Source organism: Corvus kubaryi, unplaced genomic scaffold, assembly GCF_017639235.1.
Source record: "Corvus kubaryi isolate FWS band 111438036 unplaced genomic scaffold, C.kubaryi_AGA036_p1.0 split3-73, whole genome shotgun sequence".
Lineage (NCBI taxonomy): Eukaryota > Metazoa > Chordata > Aves > Passeriformes > Corvidae > Corvus > Corvus kubaryi.
This window is the reverse complement of record NW_024582091.1, coordinates 10,780,746-10,802,472: the sequence shown is the minus strand read 5'-3', so window position 1 is coordinate 10,802,472 and position 21,727 is coordinate 10,780,746. Positions and strand designations below refer to the sequence as shown.

The window sequence follows — 21,727 nt, the reverse complement described above, 5'->3', positions numbered from 1 at the left end:
TTCAGGTATTTTATAAGATAATTTTGAAAGTGATAATCTATTATTTTGGTAAAAAACCTAGTAATTGGAATAAAAATGTTTTGTTACAGAGTTCAGCACTGTGCCATCAAGTAGAATAACAGATGTCACCATGCTATGTTCTGAAGTACAAAACATGAGCTAAAAGAACATTCAAAGGGATGTGAGTATAAACATACACATTTGCAAGGCAACCCAGTGATGGATGAATCTGTTTTAATTTAATTAATGAGCTGTTCACATATCCTATGCATTTCTTCACAGTTCAACTGAGTTCCCAGCTTAAAAGATTTTAGGGATCTTCTTACAGTCAGGTCCTGACTCAGCTTGTGGTCAACATACCTTCTCTAATATCACTGAAACACGTCAACTAATCCGGTACCACTGCTTGCTCATTTAGCTAACTTTACGCTGCAGAGAGTGATCGATGGTATTTACCCTCAAAGCAAGTAACCTTCAAAGAGTAATTAATTAAAATCCCCCAAATGGAAACATTCTTACTGGGACACAAGAAATGAAGATGCTAAATGAAACCGAAAATAATTGTACGCACAACACACATTATACCCCAGCAGCACAGAAGTGAGTCCTACGTTAGCATGTGGTTTAGGCATCAAAAATTTGCTTTCAGTCACAGATTCCCATTTCAAGAAAGCTAACACTGTCCTGCTTTATATTGTAAACATTATTAAACATGTTTAACATGTAACTGATATATAGAGACGCGCTTTAAAGTATGGAAATTTAATGTCCCACAGACTATTTCCTTAAAACAATACCCCTGTCTAAAGATTACATACAAGTGGTTACACACATGCATGCACACTATATTACTGAGATTACTGTTTCTCCTATCACATGTTCCTAGGTAAACAAACAGTTACAAATATCTTTAAACTCTCAGTTACAGTTGCAAGCTTTTTAGGAAGTCTTGGCTCTTCTGCAGACTGTGAGATTTTCAGTGGGTCACTTGCAGTCCTGGAGTTTGCTCCTCAATAAAATGGGACAATGGCACTTACCGTTCCTTTGTAAAATGCTTTAAGGTCTATGGCTGCCAACAATGCAAAGAACAAAGAACCATCACTACTTTGAAGAGGTCTGACATGAACTATAAAAGTCAGAACATAAATTAAGAGCACATAAAATAAATTGCACTATGAAGTTCAACAGTACATGTTTACATAGTAGCCGTAGCAGTTCTTGCTCCAGTTGGGATTGCAAAATGACTGCTATACTGCTTCTACAACTCTAAGAGAATAGAAAACTTTGGACAACAGAAAAAGAAATCTGCAAAAGTTCATCCATTTATTCTACAGAACAGTCTTACTGGGCTACCAAATTCTTAAGCCTTGAAATAAATGGGATTTTAAGCATCAAACTCTCAAGAGCAATTGATTTATTAAAAATAAGAATATCCCACCAAGAGAGACCATTCTTATGCATAAAGAAAAACTACCTGTGCATGTAACATGTTGACTGGCATGCCTGTGGGAAGCTCTTTAAGTGAAAAAGGAATGTTGCAATGCAAAGCATCAATGTTCGCTTCTCAATTTTGCAACTTCATTTCATTCATAGTTCTTTTACAAAAACTGATGATCCTACTTATCTATGGTGTATGGCTTCTGTCGCAAGTACTATCAATATTGTAGTCATGGGCACCACATGAACACAGATAAAGAGTAAAACATGAGAAGAAAGTCAGGAGATGTCATATTTGTCACACTAAATTGACATCACAGAATCACAGCATGGTTGGGGTTGGAAGTTACCTCTGGAGATCATCCAGTCCAATGCCCCTGCCACGGCAGGGTCACCTGAAGCAGGTTACACAGGAACACATCCAGTGGGTTTTGAATGTCTCCAGAGAGGGAGACTCCACAACCTCCCTGGGCAGCTTGTTCAGTGCTCTGCCACCTTCAATGTAAAGTTCTTCCTCATGTTGAGGTGGGACTCCTTATGTTTTAGTTTATGGCCATTACCCCTTGCTTGACATCTGTGAGATTCTACAAAGAATGTATTGATGAGATCCTCTCTCAGTCTCCTCTATCATCATTCAGCCTCCCTTCTTATGGGATCAACCACTGATCCAGCTGGACGTTTGATTTGCCTCACTGTTTCTCTTCCTCACTTTGAACTCGATTAAACTTCAGGCTGTCCAAATACTTTTTGCTCTTTTAACCACAGACTATTTGAAACCATAAGCAAAAAGGAGTATTTAAACAATACTAAGAAAGCATAGTATCAACAAAAGCACTGACACACAACCCCCAGGTAAGACCTATTTACTGCTCAGTGCACCAGCACCAGCCACAGGGCAGCACTGGGTGAGTGACAGCACACTGCAGCTTGCTGTGCTCCCCAGTTGCCCTTTGAAGACTAAGAGCATTATTATATTCCCAGCATGCAGAAACTGGCAGTACCATATCCTAGAAAAAAGTAATATTTTTATTAATGGTACACAAAAAAGAGAATATTATTAAAGTACTTACATTTTCATCAAAAACATTGTATCACAGGACGGTGCTGTTATTACATATTCTACTTGACCGATGACGATGTATGAAAGGCTTGGATCGTGACACTTGTACTGAGAGCACAACTAATTCAAGTTACAATAAATTTACAATTCACTGTATCATTTCCATCTACATGGTTATTCAGTTTTTGTTACTGGAAAGATTCATAGCAATTACATAGTATTAGTTTTGATGATGACATTTGCTCATCAGAAAAAGTAGGATATTTAAGGAGACCACCAGACATTTGATCACATTCAAAACAATTAACCAATTGACTTAAAGATTATCCATTAAAGATCATTCACTACTTCTCAGGCTGACAACCTCACTTTCTTTAACATAAACATATTCATGGTTCCTTTCATGCAAACAATTGATACAAAAATATAAAACAGACATACATATAACTGCCTCTTGATTAGCATTCACACAGAGTCTTAGAAAACTGACTTTACATCTTACGGATGACGAGCAATCAGCACAGCAAATGAGAGAAACCACTTACGAGGCAGAGAATTACTGCATCTCAGCAAGATCATTATCTGACTTATGAAAATAGAATCAGAAATCTTAAGACAGTTGTACCTATGGAAAATAAGTGTGCCAAAGGCACTCTTGCACTTGTAATTTAAACTTTGCTATCACCCAGCAATATCAGGTTCAAGCCTGGTGCTGTGACACAGTTTGCTTATTGCACATAGAGCTGCAAGAACAATAAAGTTGCTACTTTATGTAGCCCAGAGGTGGTTATTTCTTAAGTAAGACCTCCTCTATCCAGACAACTCTGCCCTGTGCCTCTCCTCCATGCAAGATGGGCAACAGAAAACCATGAAGGATTCAGCTACAGGATATGAAGGATTGGGGCAGCTGAAAGCCCTTGTTTCTGAGGGGGACCAAGGAAAGGGCTGGGAGCAGAAATAAAGGGGGCTGGGCATAGGCTAAGTAGGACTCAACTCACTGAATTTCAAATGTCTGTAGATGTTGTACTGGAGCTAGTCATGCCAGACTCCTCTTAGAATATTTACAGAAACCCAGACATTTTAGGGGGAAGTTAGTTGTTACTATTTTTACTATTTTTACTATTTTTACTTGAGAATGGATAAGCCATGGGTAGAAGTGAACATTTCTCTCTGCTGGCTAGAAAGAAAGCCTGAAGCGATGAACTGACAGCTACATTGTGGACACCTATACTTGTTTGGACTAATCCCGCCCTTTGTAACTACAGCTCCTGGTCCACTTCTTTGAAAAATGGTGCCTTTCTAGTTGTCAGGGACAGGGTTCATGTTCTATATCCCACAATCCCTCTCCAGCTCCTGAAGTACAGCTGTACCATGTAGTCTATTGAGGAAAACACAATGTGAGAGACATGGACTCATGGGATTCCTTGAAGAGCAAAGCAGTGGGAATTACTGGCTGAAAGATTTGTGCTCAGGTCTTTCTAGATGCAACTTTGGGTTTTTTATTTTTTAAATTAAAAATTGAAAATCCATGATGTCAAATATTCAGTCACCAGCACTTGCACAGAAAGAGTTGTCTCTGGACCATAAACACTAAGACTGGAGAGGGGCTTTTTGCCCTTTACAGAGTGTCCCCTGGCCCAAATCAGTAACCTTTAAATGGCATTGTGGTAGCCTGCTACAATCTGAAGCTGATTACTGGGAAAAGTCACTCTTCTGGGATTCTGGCCATGGGCAAACTTTGGACCAGAAACTACTGTGAGGCAGACTGTGAGGGAGAGCGTGAACCTTGGCTAAAAGGGGATCCCATAAAATTTCTTGACGTTGTTCCCAAGTTGGCTATAAACATAGCTATCCCCATGAAGCATAGTATAGGGTAAAGGCCCATATACAGGCATGGAGCATAGAAATACTTCTTGAGCAAGAATAAACAAAACTGTATTTGCAACTATGTAAATGCTGTTAAAGAAAACTGTAAACTGCTACTCAAACTCATCACAGTTTCTATGCCACTTTCCCAGTCACTTTTTCTCCTGGATTCCCCAGTCCATGACAAAGGTTCAACTCTTAAGAGCTAACTCCTGCCCTGTGACTATAATCCCTGCCTAAAAACATTAAAGTTGCCTGTTCCAACACATGCTAGAGATGATAGCTCTCTTCTTGCTGTGATGTGTAGCCAGAGCTGTGAATTTTTCAACATCCAAGGAAAAGTAAGTGCAATATAAATGCAACTCAGTTCTTTCAAACCCAGCTCTTGGGGTGGTTGTGCCTCACAAGGACCATTACTAAGACTCCAGAAAAAGGGATTGGTTACTAGACTGGATCCTGTGTGTGACCTTTCTGAAGTGACCCCTTCACAGTGCAGTCGAGTACCTCTACCTAGGCAGAAGAACCTGGTCTTTAAATGGTATGCCTCTAAGTTAAAGACAACTGATTGCCTCAAAATGTTTTCCTGGTAAATGATTCCTTTCCCAGCAATAAATACTACTTCAGTGGAGAACTTTCATTATACAAAAAGCAAACCAATCCTACTGTGTATAAAACCTGGAGTTTGTTTTCCATGCCCCTTGAATATCTTTCCTAGTTAATGTTTGGAGTCCAGACTGAAGAAAGCAGATGAGCCTTGTCAAAGAAATCCCTTCACCCTGCCCTGACCATGAACTCTAGAAAAGAGCTGTTCAGGCAGAAGATCATTTGAAAAACTTTTAAAGACAGAGTAGTGGGTCAAACTTATCTACTTTTGTACATAAATCCTAGGTCACGTCCATCCCTAATTAATTCAGTGTTTAAGTCTGGCCATGCTCTGAGAGAGAACACTTCACACCAGCAAATCTAATCAAATGGCAGAGCTATAAATAAAGCCACCAAGAGCCACGTGAAAGCAAAAGTCATCAAAACAGCAACCCTGAGATTCCCGCCTGGAAGAACTTTTGGATATTTTAACCTGCTTTGTAAACAGGAAAGCCATTGGCACGTGCCTGTGCTAAAATAATTTGTGGTAGGTTCTGACAAGTTCTGGTCTGAAACCACAGAAATCATCACAAAAAAATGGATTTCCAAGACACTGATTCTTTCCCCAAAGACACAAAATCCACCACTAACACAGCCCCCCCTCCAGACTTTTAGTAGTGTTTCACACTGATATTTTCCAAGCCACATTTTCCATTCCAATTTCCAAGCCATTTTCCAAACTACATAAAATCGAAGTTACCCAGTTAACCCAAGGTTCAAAGGCAGGAACTGTGCTGGGCAGCCACACTATCTTATCTAACCATGAAACTTCAGTGCTTCACAGATCACAGAATTAAAGCAGAAAGACAACTGCCTCCTCTGGGTTTAGCACTGACCTGGCTTGACCTAAAGCAGAGTCAAGCTTCCATCACATAGAGAATTTCTGGTGGACTGTCAGACATCTAGAGCTTCCAAGAAGAAAAACATCTCATTTCTAAGATTCCTGGCAAAGTGAGCCTTTTGAAGTGATTAGACACCAGAAATAGAATTTTTGCAATATGAAAAATGGTTGTATGGGTAAATGAAGTAAACTATATGTGAGTGTCTATCTGTGAACATCAAGTATGTCTATAAATACTAAGGAATTTCAAAGCAATTCTCAGGGTAACTTTGAGGATAAAACCCCAACAGTTCATTGAATGAATACTGTAGTTTAATCTTTTAGCCTTTTGAATGTCTTAATTCTATGACACTGTGGTTAAATATTTGTAGACTTTAGTCTGAAAATCTAAACAAATTGTCCAATTTCAGTAAATTCAAGCAAGCTGAGACAGACCTGAGGATACACAGAGGCCACACATACTGTTGCTGAGCTCTAAGTAACTATATTGAGGTTTGTATGAAAGAAAACAGCAGTTCAACTTCAGCATTGCACAGTATTTTTATGCCGTACTCAGAATAAGTTATACCAAATAACTGACATACTCAGCCCCTAACAACAACATAGGAATCAATACAGATATAAACAAACATCACTTTTCACTGTTGGCTCCTTTTTGGAAGTTATATGGAAATCACTTCTAAAAACTGCTTATCAAAATAAAGAAAAGCTGGCAGAACATTCCGAAGCCTAATGAAAATGGTAAAACTATACCACAGTTGATAAAAAATATTTGTACTTTGACGGTGTGCCAGTGACTTAGAGATCTCATCATCTCTAACTTCCTGGGATGGTTTTTTTCTTTGTCTTTTCTTGGCAATTTGAAGAAAATTTAACAGATGCAATAAACTAGCTAGTCAAATGGAGTGGTCAAAAATCACTCAAAATTTAATTTAAATACTTCAAATACCAGTATATGTACAGAGAAAAAGACAGCATAAAAATAAAAGGATATATTCAGATATGAACCTGTTAAATGCTCACTGGTCTCTGACTGATTTGCTGAGAAAGCAATCACATCTGGTATGTTTTGATGAAAGCCATTCACAGGCACAGGGAGCAGACATTCCCAGGGGATAAAAGCCACTGCTCATCAGCTACGTTTATGCACGCACTGCAAGCAGATGCCACTGAAAAGCCAAGCTTTGTACTGAAGAAGAAATTAATTGGGCATCTCAATCCCCTTTTTCCCTTCTCTTTGTGTGTCAGACTAGTTGTTAGGAAGCAAGTTTGGACTAGCAAGTAATATGAGGTGCTTGTTTTCATCTCTTCTATCTTTGTTCTATTTTAAGACTTGCCAAAGTGGTTATTATTTATGTTAATTTAACTCATATGCCAGCCAAAGTATGAAGAGTACTCTGGGTAATAAAAGTTATACAGTCAGAGATCTAATTCCTTTGTCACACAGTTTACATTAAACTGCTGCTCCTTCTCTTCTTGGAAACAAAGTCAACACTGGACTGGCCACTAGCCTTGGGGAGCAGAAACACTGCCTGACTGATGCATGTGGGACCAAGGCCAGTGACTGTCCTTGTTTATCATCTGTCCACTCGTGTCCTGTTACCTGGGTCTCAGCCAACTGAAGCCAACCTCCCTCCTTGATATCTAAAAAGTACTGGAGAAGGGAGTTGCTTTTAAGACTGTACCTCAGGTGTACTCAGACTCTTTCCTATCTATATGCAGAGTTCCTACTGGAGAGACTATGTACCCAGAGGGTTCTGCAAAGCTGGGTGAAAGTTTTCAGCTGAAATTTTTATTAAAAAAAAAAAAAAAAAAGATTCAGCAACACTGAAATATTTTGTGAACTGATACCTGCCCTGATACTGTTAGCATTTTATTTTAAAATGTCATTCATATTTATTCATAATTTAGGAAATACTTAAGCTAAATTTTGTCCTTTCAAGATCAAATAATAAACTTTTAGATTGGAAATAATTTTTCATCCATCTTAATAAATTGCAAAAAAATTATATATATATTTTTTAAGTTATATGAATATTTTTCCATAAATTTACTGAGTTCTGCATATTTCATTGCTTATGATACAGAATTTGGAGTATCTAAGGACCATTATCTGTATTGCAGACTACTAGCTACCTTATATATACATATGCATTTTTTATAAATACACTAACACAGCTGCAGTAAAAGCAGCAAGCTTTATTATTATTATGATTATTATTATTATCTTAATTATTATTTTTCTTGAAAATCTCTTAAAAACAACTGGTTTTTGCCCTAGGTTAGGTTTACTGCTTTTTATTTTAATTCTGTTGCTAATAGTTCTATCCCTAGCCAAAAAAGATTTGCTGAAAAAACCCTTAAAGCTCATCTTCACATTTACATGTAAAAGTGCTAAATAAGATTAAAATAATGCCTCTAAATCTAATGCTTCTTTGGATTCACTAAATGCACCATTTTTTAAACTCAGCCCACCAATACCTTATCATCAAACGTATGATTTTTAAAAATGTTCTACAAACAAAAAACCCCAAACCAAATCAAAAGAAAAAGCCCCCCCAAAAAACCCTTCAAGATTTTTAACAAAGTCAGTTTTATTTTTTAAAAGATACCAAACCTCATAATTTCTTGGCCCTAATGGATTTAGAGATATGATACTTGTATCTGAAATAGTGTGTTGAACAGGCTATCTCATTAAAAAAAAAAAAAAAAATTAAGGTTTATGTTAAGTAAGAAAAGGACTGCTTTTGAAAGGAAAAAAAAATCAGGTTTATCAAAATTAAGCTCAATCATCTGACTCTAAACAAAGAGGGCTTTGCTCTCCTGTGAGAAAGGAATGAATTCCTGTGCCACAGAGGAAGAACAGTTTTCCTCTGAATGACTGCAGGTACTCTAAAACTTTCTAGAAGTTCCAGAACACAATCTGTGGATCTAATCAGGCAAGAAGCATATGAAGAGTAAAAAAACACAAGTTTTATATTGACATCCTCTTAAAGAGAGGCATTTACATAGAAATTTTTAATGTGAAGATAGTACAGTTTTTTTTCCCTCTTGGTAGTCCTTTGGTAACACTCTATTTCCTTTTTCTGTCATAATTTTGGTATTATTTCAACTCTGTGTTTATGTTTGCACAAAGTGGAGCTTGTGAACACAGCGTGAATCAGATAAGAAAACAAATAAAAATCCTCTTTAAACAGAGCTCAGTTAAATATAGTCAGAACTGTAAGTAGGCCTTTTTATAAGACATTTCATAAGAAAACACAATATAAACATAACAGTGAAGCTACACTTATTAAAGACATTTTACATATTTTGAAATCATACAAAGCATGCATGTCATAGTTTAGGCATAATCAAGATTATACTTTGGGAAAGCTATAAATTCTCCTAAACCCCACACTGCTTACAAATTGGAAATAGCCCTAAGTACAGTTATTGCTGCAGTAATATCTCTATTTTAAAATCTGGGGAGAAGCTGCAAATACAAAAGCGAAGGAATACTTTTGAGTACAAGTCAAGCAACTATGTAACAGGAGAAAAAGTCACAATTTGCATTTCAGGAGAAAGGAAAAGAACCACATGTAACACTAACTCAGCAGAGAAGTGGGAGTTTGTTTGAAAATACTAGCCCTTATTAGGAAATCTTTTGGAAGATGAGTATCTGGAACTGAACTTTGTTTCTACTAAGGGTAGTGAATTTCTCAGCAAGACGGCAACAGTAACTAATAGAGAACATGCTTACATTCACTCAATAGTTTCAAAGAATTGAGTATCATTACTAGAACAAAAAGTTCTTCTTTCAAAAATAATCAGGTCTTTTTTTTTTTTTTTCAATATTCTTCATCCACTTGCTCATCACCCTCCCCTTCTTCCCCACCCCTTCCTGCAGAAACATTTGGGTGCAGGAGCGGCTCAGAGGTTTTGCTGGGACAAGGGTTGCTCTTTGCTGTTGGGTGTCAGGTGCAGAGCCCAGATCCTGTCACCATCCCTAAGGCACCATGAGCAGCCCTGCAGCCTCACTACAGACTTTTTTTAGATTGGCTGAAAAGAGAAATCTTCTAAATGTCCATCTCCCTGCATTCTTCTTTTTGTGCAATAGAGCCATTGTCCTCATAGATCATCACAACTATGCAGAGCAAGCTCTAAGGGCCTGCTCTGGGGAAAAAAACAACCCAGATAGGGAAGACTCACACAGAGATAATACTAAACAGACAAACAAGGCTAATGAGGGAGCTGCAGGACAGAGCACTACACTTCTGCTAAGCTGCTGAAAGTTACTTTTCAAGTACACACAGAGTAAAGTTAAGGAAAAGATTTTCAAACCATACAGACTAAAGATAACAAAACAGAGATATCTGTAGGTAAGGAAGCTCATGTGTATGAGCTCGAGCTTAGTATGTTTAGTATGCCCAATGCTCATACTAAGCATTCTTGCAGAGATAAATGCCCAACACAAGCAAGTACTTGGAAATGATCCTCTGGAAAAACAGAGAACAACGTGTGAATTACAGAGGACCAGGTTAAACTGGTGAGGTAACTATAGCGGTAAGACTCATGGTAATTCTGAATTCCAAGAAAATTTTCTGAATTTGCCATTAGAAAATCTGATATCTTGTAGCATTCCACTTGGATGAACAAGAGATAGCAATACAAAAAAGTAATATCAGAAAAATGAAAACAGCAAAAGGGTATTATGCTAGATAAGAAACAAACAACAAGAAAAAAAGACTGTTTCCCTACTGTGCTATATGCTCTGAGAGGTTTAAGATACTTCACTCTCTGTTCTGACTGTGAGAAACTTTACTGTAATTTTGACACAAATATAAAAGTTATTTGTAAGTAATTTATACCTGTTTGTTATTATAGCACAGTTTCTGATGGTGTTGTCCTTTAGATTCAAAAACTCTTGTGCCTTTTTTTTAATCTGGAAATTTTCATTACTCATTCTGAAAGGAATGAACTTGCAATCTGCATTGTCACAGTTTTTCTGAGTTCTACTATTCTATCCTGAAGTTCATCAGTCATAGAATCACAGACTAAGCTGAGTTGGAAGGGACCCACAAGGATCATCGGGTCTAACTCGTGGCCATGCACAGGACCATTCCCAAGAATCCTTCCCCTAGATTACCAGGAACTGACACTAAATCTGTTTCATCATCATATTCTAGCAGCATAAATGCTAGCTGTCAATAAAATATTAACAAAATCTGCCCATGGGTTTTGTCTTAGAAACTCAACTAGCAGACACTCTCTGGCTTGTTTTAATAAAACCAGTTGATGCCTCCCTCCTAACCAGTTTCTTCCTGACATCCAGTATTCCTTACTGATTCCCATGCTTTCTATCCAGTCTAATAATAATAGATGATTTACTGAATCCTAGATAAAATAAGTCCTTTGAACTTCTGTCTAGCACTCATTTCTTATCAAATAAGCATAATTTCTTTCACTAGAGTTATAAAAAAATAAAGTCATGTTATGAGGTGCAAGAATCATACTCAGAAATGCATCCTTGTCATTCAATCAATCAAGCAATCAATATGAAATGTCAGGAAAAAAAAAAAACCTGACCACTGCATCAAAAGGTTGTCACAACCCTTGTAAAAAAATAACAGAATTATGGAAAGAAGAAATGATGTTCTCAAGAAAGACAACGAACAACCCATCCTTATCCCAAAGCCCTCTGCCCTCCAGTATATTTTATTTCTTATTTATTATCTGCTTTTTCTGTCCATATTATCTAGACCTGTAGGAATTATTCATTATTCATTATATCATAAAATTACTACAAGGATGGACAGAAGAATAGTCCTACTGGCATTTCCAAAAAAGAGACTGAGAAAAAGAGATTAACAGAATTGGGGGGTAGGGTTTTGTGGTTTTGGTTTTTGATTGGCTGGTTTCTTTGTGGTTGGTTTTGTTTTTGTTTGTTTGGGGTTTTTGTGGGCTTTTGTGTTTTTTGTGTTTTTTTTTAAATAGCAGTGTCTACTCTGAAATGATACAGCCCTAAGCCTGGAAGGTTGCATTGCTTTGCTTGAATTTCCATGTTTCCCAAGCGAGGTTATTTTTAACACAGCATAGAGGTGCTTGTTAACAGTCACTAAGCACCTCCAGTGAACCATCCTATTCTCCATCAGCAGAGCAATGGATGAGGTTTTCTTTTCTAAATCTTTACCTTAACTTCAGTCATCCAACCATGAGAGAAAGCCTTCTTGATACCAGTCTTGGAAGGTGAAGTGTGGGGCAATCAATTGGATGAAGAAGAGTTCTTCAAGCTGCAGTGAGCTCGCAAAAGGAACATCCATATTCTGTGGGGTGCACGATTATCAGAACGTCACTGCTCAGTGACAATCTCCTCACTTAGATGACATTATCTTATCTGGAATTGGGAATTTGGTGCTTAATTCAAAAGAACTCAGAGAAAGCCACTTCTTTATAGGGCAAATTACAGAAAATACACTTTAGCAGGATATTCCATTTTTTACATAGGGAAATATGTTATAAGATTGTCACATATTTTTGCTCAGGTTGCAAGTTACTTCCTCAGGGAAGCAGACAAACACTTCAAGATTCCTTCCAAGTACCAGAGATACACATAAGTGAAAAGGGTTTTTTGTCATTCTGTTTTCACCTTGTGACAACACTTGATTTCAGCTCTGCTTCATGGTATGTAATCTGTCTCTGAAATGTTAATGCCCATGGCTTCATTTCAGGTTGTTGACATTCACCTTCACCAATAGAAGATGGAAAATAAATAACTTTGGTTCTATGTAAGAAAAATCTCATTGTGGTTCACACCATAAACATGGCAAGGTATTTTCATGTAGAAAATTGACCTGGTAATAGTATAATGTCACACTAGAAATGCTGTCCATTCTTCTAAGCTTCTTAGCTCTCCTTCTCTGCATCTCTTCCACTCTCACCTATGTCAAAATAGTTGCAAGCCATTGTTGGCACTTAAAGAGAAGAAAAGTATGCTCCTACAAACAGATGATCTTTCTGGAGCACTATCTGCTGACCAGGGAATAGAATGCAAAGGGGAGGAATTGTTTTCCTTTCTTAAGGCAACTGAGAGGGATCCAGGGATAGCAATACTTCTATTTATCTGCGATTGAAGTTTTCCTTTTCTCCAGAACTCATTTTACTGATGATACCCCTCCCCATTACCTCTATCCACTTTAAAATGCATTATTATGTCTCTATATATGGTATAAATTATGTAATAAAATTCTTCCTTCCTATTACAGAAGTTTTCATCTCATTCAAAACAAACCTAGAACCCCAAATCAAAATGTAGAATGATCAATACTGGCCTCAGTCACTCACTGGTATGGAAACTATAAGATAAGATTTTCTGTAGAGGGGAATAGAGAGTTGTAACACAAAATCAAGACAACAGATGATGATTTCTTATCCTAATCTAGTTTCCTATAATTTTCCTGTGATTTAAAGTTTAGTTGCTGTATTCAGAAAATTTGCAGTTCTATATTTATTCTGTATATATTTATTTATAAATAAATATATTTTTTTATTTTCCAAAATAAGGCTGACAAAGAAAGCTAGAAAAGTTGGATTATAACTAAATGCTTATGTATGCCTAGAGCTATTTTCAATTTCTTGTGGTCATTTTGGGAGTTTTGCTTCTTTTTTTTCCCTTTTCCTTTTCTTCTTTTTTACTATGATAACTAAGAAAAGCTGGATTTTTATTAGGAATATTGTCAGAAGATTACAAGCGTTTTCTGATGAACTATCTAACCTATCCAATTTGTGGGCACAATGAACAAATACATAATAAGCACGGATTTCACAGAACAGTTACTAGAAGTATTATGAAATCTTAAACATGAACAAAAGGAAGGTGCAGCAAATATACATAATTCCATTGCAGATTTACATAAAAATAGAAACCAATTCTTTCACTGACCATCTATAAGGCACATATTCTGAATACTTTCCAATAGCATTGAACAGGGTGTGTACAATAATGATTACAGGTCCTTCTAACTCCAACATGCAAGTGGATCTGCCCCATATGTACAGACACAAACATGTATGCACAGGCTCACACATACACACACTCCTTTTTCAACTGAATAGAAAAGCAAATCTTATAAATAATAGCTACCTTGCAGCAGTTCCATACACACCACTTTCATTTTTAAGTAACATCAAACGTGTGCAGTATGCTAAAAGGAAGAATTATCTACAGAAAGTCAAATTCAGCCCTTTTTGACCATTTCTTCAAGTGAAAAAAGTGAGATGGTAATGAACTTTATTGGCTTGAAGACAGTAGTAAACTAGAATTTCAGATCTACTCATTCCATAAAAACATGGAACCTACGCTTTTCAAAAAAATCTGCCTTTTTATTTCTGATCTTTGAGTTTTCAGAAACAAATAACTACCTGTGTCATGCTTGCCTTATTTATTGATCATGTAAGTCATAGGAAAAAACTTGAACAACCTATGGAGGCTACACATTTATATTTCTTATACTTCCTTTAAAATACATATTCTGCATCAAGAGCACACCTTCAGTTCCTGAAGATCTGTCCCAGAAGTTCATACTTGGCACCACTTTTGGAGGCCCATATATCTTCACATCACTTCTAAAACTTCAGAACTTGGCTATTAGAACCAATTTTCACATAATAAATTTTAAAGAAGTACCCAGTTTATATTATATTGTCATAACAGAAATTTTCTTTAATTCTCAATAGTGGAGACATTAGTAAGTTGCACCACACATTAAAATGAAATAGACATTTTTAGGTTTCTCCTCCCATTTTGTATAATATAGAAAGGAAAGAAGGGAAGTGGGTCCATGATTTAGCATATGAGTATTTAGTCTACAACATCATTTGGAAAATCTATCAAGTCTCATTTGTATATTGTTCTAAAAAAATGTGCAAATTCACTGATTTCTGACAAAATTCAAAAGTAGTGACTAACAAAAAATGACACGTTTTATTTGCTCTGATTATGCCACAGATAGTAGTCTAAGCCTGAGCCACCACAAGACATAGTAAATACAATTCTGAACTGTTTTACAATCATGAATAATATATAACCATATTTTTCATATTTGATTTGCTCTTTGAGTTTCATTACAAGTTAAGAAGTTCCATTCCTTGCAAAATTCCTATTGCTTTGAAATTTACATCAAGCAAAATTTGGAGATTTATAGTAGCTTTCTATGAAGAACACAAAAATCTGAGCTTTAAATAGATGATACTGAGAAATATTTGGAAGTCACAGCTCAGATTTTAAGTTATTTAATAAGTTCACTGACAAAAGTGAGTCAGGGCTTCTGCAAGGCAAGTCATCCTGTGTCTGGTGCCTTCCCTTTGGGCTAACAGTCCTTGTTCCCAGTGAGAGCTGGACTACTGAGTAAGATAGAGCAAAGGTTTGGTCTGTCACAGCAATTCCTATTTCAATGAGACCTAGGAGCTAGAAAGGAATGCCAGATCAAACCACAAAAACCATTCTGTAAAATACTTAATATAAGTATATATAGGAAGTGGACTAAAACATCAACCTAGAAATCCTGTCTACAATACAACACCACTTTTTATTAATTACAGAGCACGCCATTGATTCTGACATATCTAAAATAGCATCTTATTGTATGCAACTATCTATATTCGAGTCTCATACTTAGTCACAGTGTATTCTTGAGAAACACAATATTAATTACAGTTCTGGGCTTAAAACAGACCTGTTTCATTTATCATTTGGTTCAACTCCATGATTATATACTTTCTAGCTTAAAATTCATGAGTAGTGTAGAAAAGTATAACAATCTTTTTGTTAAAGCTGACCAAGCTTTACATTGTGAAAAATCAAGTCTACTGCTCATCTGGCAATAAAAGAAAACCAGGGAAAAGGGGTGAAATATTTGATGATACAAATAAACAATATTGTTACTTACCTTAGTTTAGATACCCTGACTATATGAGAGGAATGCTGAAATATGAGTGCATTCTATGCTAGGTTGAAGCTTTTCCTCTTTGTTTTCCTTCTTTTAGCAAGAAAGAACCCTTGGGGTCAGGTCCTGCTCCCACTGAAGACAAAAGCAAAAGTCTTCACTGGGGTTCAGGAGCAGGACAGGGACTGTAAAACATTCTTCTTCCCTTTTGTATCTTTTTGTATGAGCTTTTGTTCCTGGAGGCTATGCTGATAGGAAGCTTTTAAGATTTCTGAAGTTGAAATAGAGAGTTGGAAGGCTTATGTTCTTAAAGAACCATCATGCTGTCATCTAATTTATCTGAAATCACTGACCCCAATTTGCCAGTGTTACTTAAAAAAAATTAAAGCATTGGATTTACTCTCCGCTAAGAAAACAAAGGTAGTTTTTAAAAACATATTTTATGCCACAACAGGTACAACCTTTTATCCCAGTTGCATAACTGCCATTCATTTGCTCAGATTTCAGTTCCCACATTCACACTCAACTCTTCTGCTAAAGAAATTTCCTATACATATAAATAGTGGTCTTTGCCAAACACTTATCCACTGCTGATACCTACACATCTCTCTCTGCATTTCCTGGCCTACCTGTGAACAAGGCTTCTAAGAGACAACGCTTTTCATTGATCAGGACAGAAAGCAACTATGGCACATATTCTAAAAGGCATTTGTATATTTTTTTCTTGCAAATGTTTAATAATCAAAGAAAATTAGTATCTCAGAAATTTATTTACAGCTGGAAAATCTCTCTTGAGCGGTCTATATTCATACACATGTAACACAGGTGCCACAGATGAAATAATGGTAAACCATGTTTGGTGAGAGTCCTGTTTCCAAAGAGTGTGTCTCACTCACCTGTTTGGCTAAGTTGAGATGTGCTCCTGCTCCTTCGAGACACTATGGCAACCACTTTGGCACTAAAGCTGGAACGCCTTTTCTTCCCACCTGTTCCAACCATGCCGACAGCCGTGTCCGACTGACTCCCATCAATGTGCTCCAGCTTATATATCTCTCCGCTCACACTTGTGCTCTTAGTGATTCTCCCTGAAGTCCCCATCCGTCTGCCTTGCATTTTAGGAGTAAATGTACTACAGTTACAAAGTAAAAACAAACATGTTAATTTGTCTGTGCAACAGCATTTCCAAAAGCCTTTTTTTTTTTTAATCAGTAAATTAATTTAAAGTCTTGATACATTTCCATTTATTTGGTTCACAAGTAAAGCTTAATTCGATGCCCCTCACAGTACATCTTTCCAGTACTATTGCTTGCTCTCCACTTCTTTGAGGGAAATAAATAAAATGAACACTTTCCCATGTTTTTCAGAGCGACAGAAAGAGAGACATTTAAAAGTTATCTGAAGCTTCCCTGTCTATGTCCCCACAATACAGAAACAAATAAAACAGCAATTTTAGAACCAAACAAAATTAACACAGGCCAGTAGTTTAACATATACATCTATCAGTACTGTTCACCAAAGCCTTAAGACCAAATAGAAATGAAGATACCATCATCTAAATTTTCATACTTTTCACAGAGATAATGTAATATGTAGTATATTTTAGGTCTTCACTCTCTCACTTCATTAAAGGTAAGGGCAATAATCACAGCATGAAGGCAAAATAATTTTGAGGCAAAATTCCTAATAACCCACTGGAACCTTCATTGATTGACAGAAAGATGAACAGCTCTGTCAGTTCTGTTTGAGTTCCTTTAGCTATTGCATTGCATTTGAATGTTTCTATACAGACCCTTTTTCTGCCCCTGTACATAGAGGCATATAAAGTGTTCACACACAGAGTCTAGAAAACAGTCTCAAATACTCACAGGACACACTAATACACAGTCCTACTGCTATGACCAAGCAATGCACTAGCTCTAATGGCAATATAAAGTTAGCTGTCACTCTGTAGAAACACAGAAATTTAAATTGCAGCTGACTCACTTCAGATGCAGTTGTTAAATCAGCCAGGCATGTAGGAAATTCCTTGATCTTGTATTGCTGATTAGTAGACCTACATGCTAATTTCAGGAATTTTTTTTCAGTAATTCTGTATTTTGAAGTCAAATTTATTTGTTAACCAACAGTCCTTCTGTCTCTCCCAGCAAGTTCCCTTCCCAGCAGATGCAATGGCCTGCTCCTGTCCCTCATTCACATCTACCCCTCACTCCCTCTCCCCCAGTCAAAATTAGAAAGAGTGGGGTTAGAGGCTTCTTTATGTCATGCCAAGTTTCAGACAGATAGAAAATCAGGCCAGGTGGAAATGAAGGGGTCAATTGGAGAAGAGATGATATCCCGTCACTTCTATGGATCTGGGCCCTGCTGGAGCTCAAATCACTCCTGTCCCAAGACAGATCCAGGAAAGTATAAAAAACTGTATCCCTAAGCTATAATTAGAACAGTGTATCCCTGTTTTACTGGCAGTTACCAAGAGTTACTAATGTGTGACCATAGGTAAGAGCACGTAAAAATAGACAGTATTCTTTTGAAAATGAAGCTGGAAAAGTAAAGTCTTTGAATAGACAACACTTAATAGAAAGACCAGTATCAACCTCTGCATAGGTTTTTAACTACCCTCAGCACTTAGGATCTGCTCCTGTTAAGCTCAGATAAAAAAACAGCTGCCACCATCAAACAGTACAAGCTGCTTGATGCACTAAAGTATTCAAGAACACATTTTAGTGCACTACCCGAGGTACACTGAGCTTAAAATAGGTTCTGTCGTGTTCCCGCCTGTCCCAGAGAAACTGTATTGACTGGCATTTGGGTTTGCAAAGCAAAAACATGAGTATGTATTTTGATGTTTCCGTGTAGACTTCCTTTGTATTTTATCACCACTCTCACCCAGCATGCACTCTCTCACATAAATGTGAGCATACACACAGACATATTCAATCATTCTAGGAAGAATTTTAGCTGGAAAAAAAACCAACAAAACCAAACCAACTCAAAAAAAACCGTCTTCCACATATATATATACAAATATCAAAGAAAAGGCCTCTAGGGTGATAGAAGGCAACACTGTTAACTGGTTTCTTCTCTGCAGCAAGAGACACTTCACCATTTTGAGGAGAGGGCAGAACCACACAGGCCTCATTCTGAGGGATCCTACTTCCTACTTTGAGTCAACATGGACAACTCCTTTCCACATGGATAATTTGTTTCTAACAGCACTTGGAATTGGATTTCAGTGACTGTTTCTACATTGCCAACAATGGCCCCTACACAAAGCATTCTGTAGTTATTTTGTTCCCATTTTGAGCCATGGAGTGGTCAATTCTATCAATTCTTGAGTTTATGCATCAATATGTCAGGAAGAGAGAGGAAAGAAACAGCAAATACTTCTTTTGAGAGCATCTGTTGACACTTGAACTATATTAACATGTGCTTCGCTGACATACTGATTGATAAACCTATAATTTCCAGCACTAAAGTTCAATGGACTATAAAATCTGCCATGCAATTAAAGAATTATTTGCCATATTATTGAATTTGCTCTACTGAATTTCAGGTGTTTATAAAAATACTAAAATCATTATGTTTTTGTGCCAGCCTTCACCTTTTTTTTTTTTTAACAATTTACCTGAAATGCTGTAATTTCACTTTGTTTAGTATGTATTTAGGAGGCACTGATGTCCATCAGCTGAGAAATAAGACAAGATAGTATTGTAACTTTTGGAAAAAAAACATTTTTGATGCATTAATTCACTAATTCAGGGAATATGGGAACTTTCTGAATAATAGAAAATTTGCTTTTTTCAAAGACATATAAATTTTATTTTTGATTCTTTGCAACAGCTAGAGGGAACTAGAAGATTTATCTTAATTTAAAAAAAACCAGAGAAATTTAGAATTCAAATTAATCTTATACTTGTTTCTACCTTGCAAATACGAAGCCCTACCTTTCTAGGAAATATATTCTAGTGTACTAGTACAAAATAGCTATTAGTTTACTAGAAATGGGTATAATGGGATAGGACCAAGGATACTACAGCTGTCCAATACTTCCTCTTGTCATAAAAAAGCAAACAGGTTAAGTTTCTTATGCGTTCATCTAATCCCTGTGCTAGTTTATTATTTTTCATTAACTGAAACAGTCTCAAAAGAATGGGCATTTAAAATTCAGCATTCTTATACCATCTAATTGAGTACCCTTAGAACACAATACTTTTCCATTACATTACTGGTTATCACTTGAAGAAAAAGCTCCTAGATCACACTCTTGCTTTCTTCACTACTGTTAAGAGTTTAATTTATGAAGCACAAAGAAGAAAAGAACCTGCATGAATATATCCCTTTGAACTTAACCATTATGATAATAACATAACTAAATTTTTATCTCCTTCTCTGGACTTGCTGGGATTATTAACACATTCATTTAAATGCAGATGAAAGTTTTTGCAGGCTTGTGGCTAAAATTGGTAAATTATTAAATTATATGTAGTTCTCATAACAAAATAAATAAATATAGTTTTCTGTAGCAGGATAATGAAGAGTAATATATTTATCAGTATAGTCCATTTAGTCATAAATTAACTAATTCACTAAGTTTTTATTTACAATTATTTTATGATTTTTAGCAATTCTTGTGATGAATAGTTCAGCAAAAGTCTTATGTTATTTCTAAGGATTTCTAATTACAGTCATAGCAACATAACTGATGTGCATATTAAGAAGGTTACAGACAATCTATATGGGCCTGTGTATTACTTCACAGATATTCAGCATGTAAAAAGAATCACTGGATTTTTAACTTAATTTTTTAAAATTTACTATAACCTATAAAGAAAACCTCCCTCTGACCCCAGAAAGAGCAGAGGAGCCTCCCCAGCACTGGGGTCAGACACTACCCCCAGGTTCCTGCATCAGTGGGGAAGACACTGCTCCCTCTACCAAGAGAAAAATGCTTATATTTCCTGCCAAAACTTATGCAGCTGAGATAGATCCCATCTAAAGTGGTAGCTGAATTACACGAGGCAAAATCAAGACTGTATTTACACGTGAGCTAATAGAGTTTTGAAAGAAAGCAACACATTCAGTTTTGCAAGCTGCCCCTACCTGAAGGTTGTATCAGTGGGCAGGAAGAATGAGCTATTAAGACAAAAAACTTAATCAAAAAGTAGTCTGAGTTACAAGATAGCATAAAAATTAACCCTGAAACAAATTCGATAAGATGAGCATGCTACAAGGGCATTGTGGATTATACTTGCTTATATTAACTGAAACAAACTGAACTGAAACGAAGGCAAGTACCTGTATAAAATCATTATATATCTTTCTGTGTACAGATAACTAATATATAGGCATTCAAGATCCATAAAAGCATACTGGACAAATCATTTGAGTTGAGAAAATTGGCATACAGATATACACTCAGTATCTCTCAGTGATTACATAAAATACCTGCACATTCCATCTGAAAAAGAAAGATTTATTAAGACAGTAGTAAGAAAGCTAGAAAAACACTTGATCATAAACTCACCTATGTAATAGCTGGAAGTATATCCTTTCACAGAAAAATTCTGAAATGATTAGCCATTGCTAAAATTACAGCATTTCCTTCATTCTCTTAGAATTACTGATGATGTATAAAAAAATACTTTAGGTATTTATTTTTATGATCCCTCATTTTTTCTCCACCCATTTTTCCAGTAATGCAAGCCATGAGTAAATAAATGATGCCCTGTACTCCTTGCTGTGTAGATGATGTTGTAAGTTCTTTGCAGACAGTTGCAGCAACTTGAATCTTTCAGCAGAATCCCTGGCCCCCACCAGCACAAGCTACTGCCCTTCTCCTCTCTCCTGCTGAATGCAGCATCACGTACTAATTCATAGCCCCTATGGCACCCTTTTGCAATGAGGTAGCTCATGAATACTAACAATCTCCTAAATGCATGATAGTTCTGGACCAAAGGGAAG

General features: G+C 36.5%; 1 protein-coding gene across 33 annotated transcripts in view; it reads right to left on the bottom strand.

Moving 5' to 3' along the window:
• Positions 1-21,727, bottom strand: part of RIMS1 (regulating synaptic membrane exocytosis 1) — a 317,874-nt gene that overhangs the window by 26,890 nt on the left and 269,257 nt on the right. For 25 of the 33 annotated variants that reach the window (XM_042016167.1, XM_042016168.1, XM_042016169.1 and 22 more), the window contains one exon: positions 16,666-16,898. The exons of 7 other annotated variants lie outside the window; for them this stretch is intronic. In XM_042016167.1, the coding sequence (XP_041872101.1) occupies positions 16,666-16,898 (233 nt within the window). Of the gene's footprint in view, positions 1-16,665; positions 16,899-21,290; positions 21,575-21,727 lie in introns of those variants that run through there. One more of the 33 variants, XM_042016201.1, reaches the window with a different exon arrangement.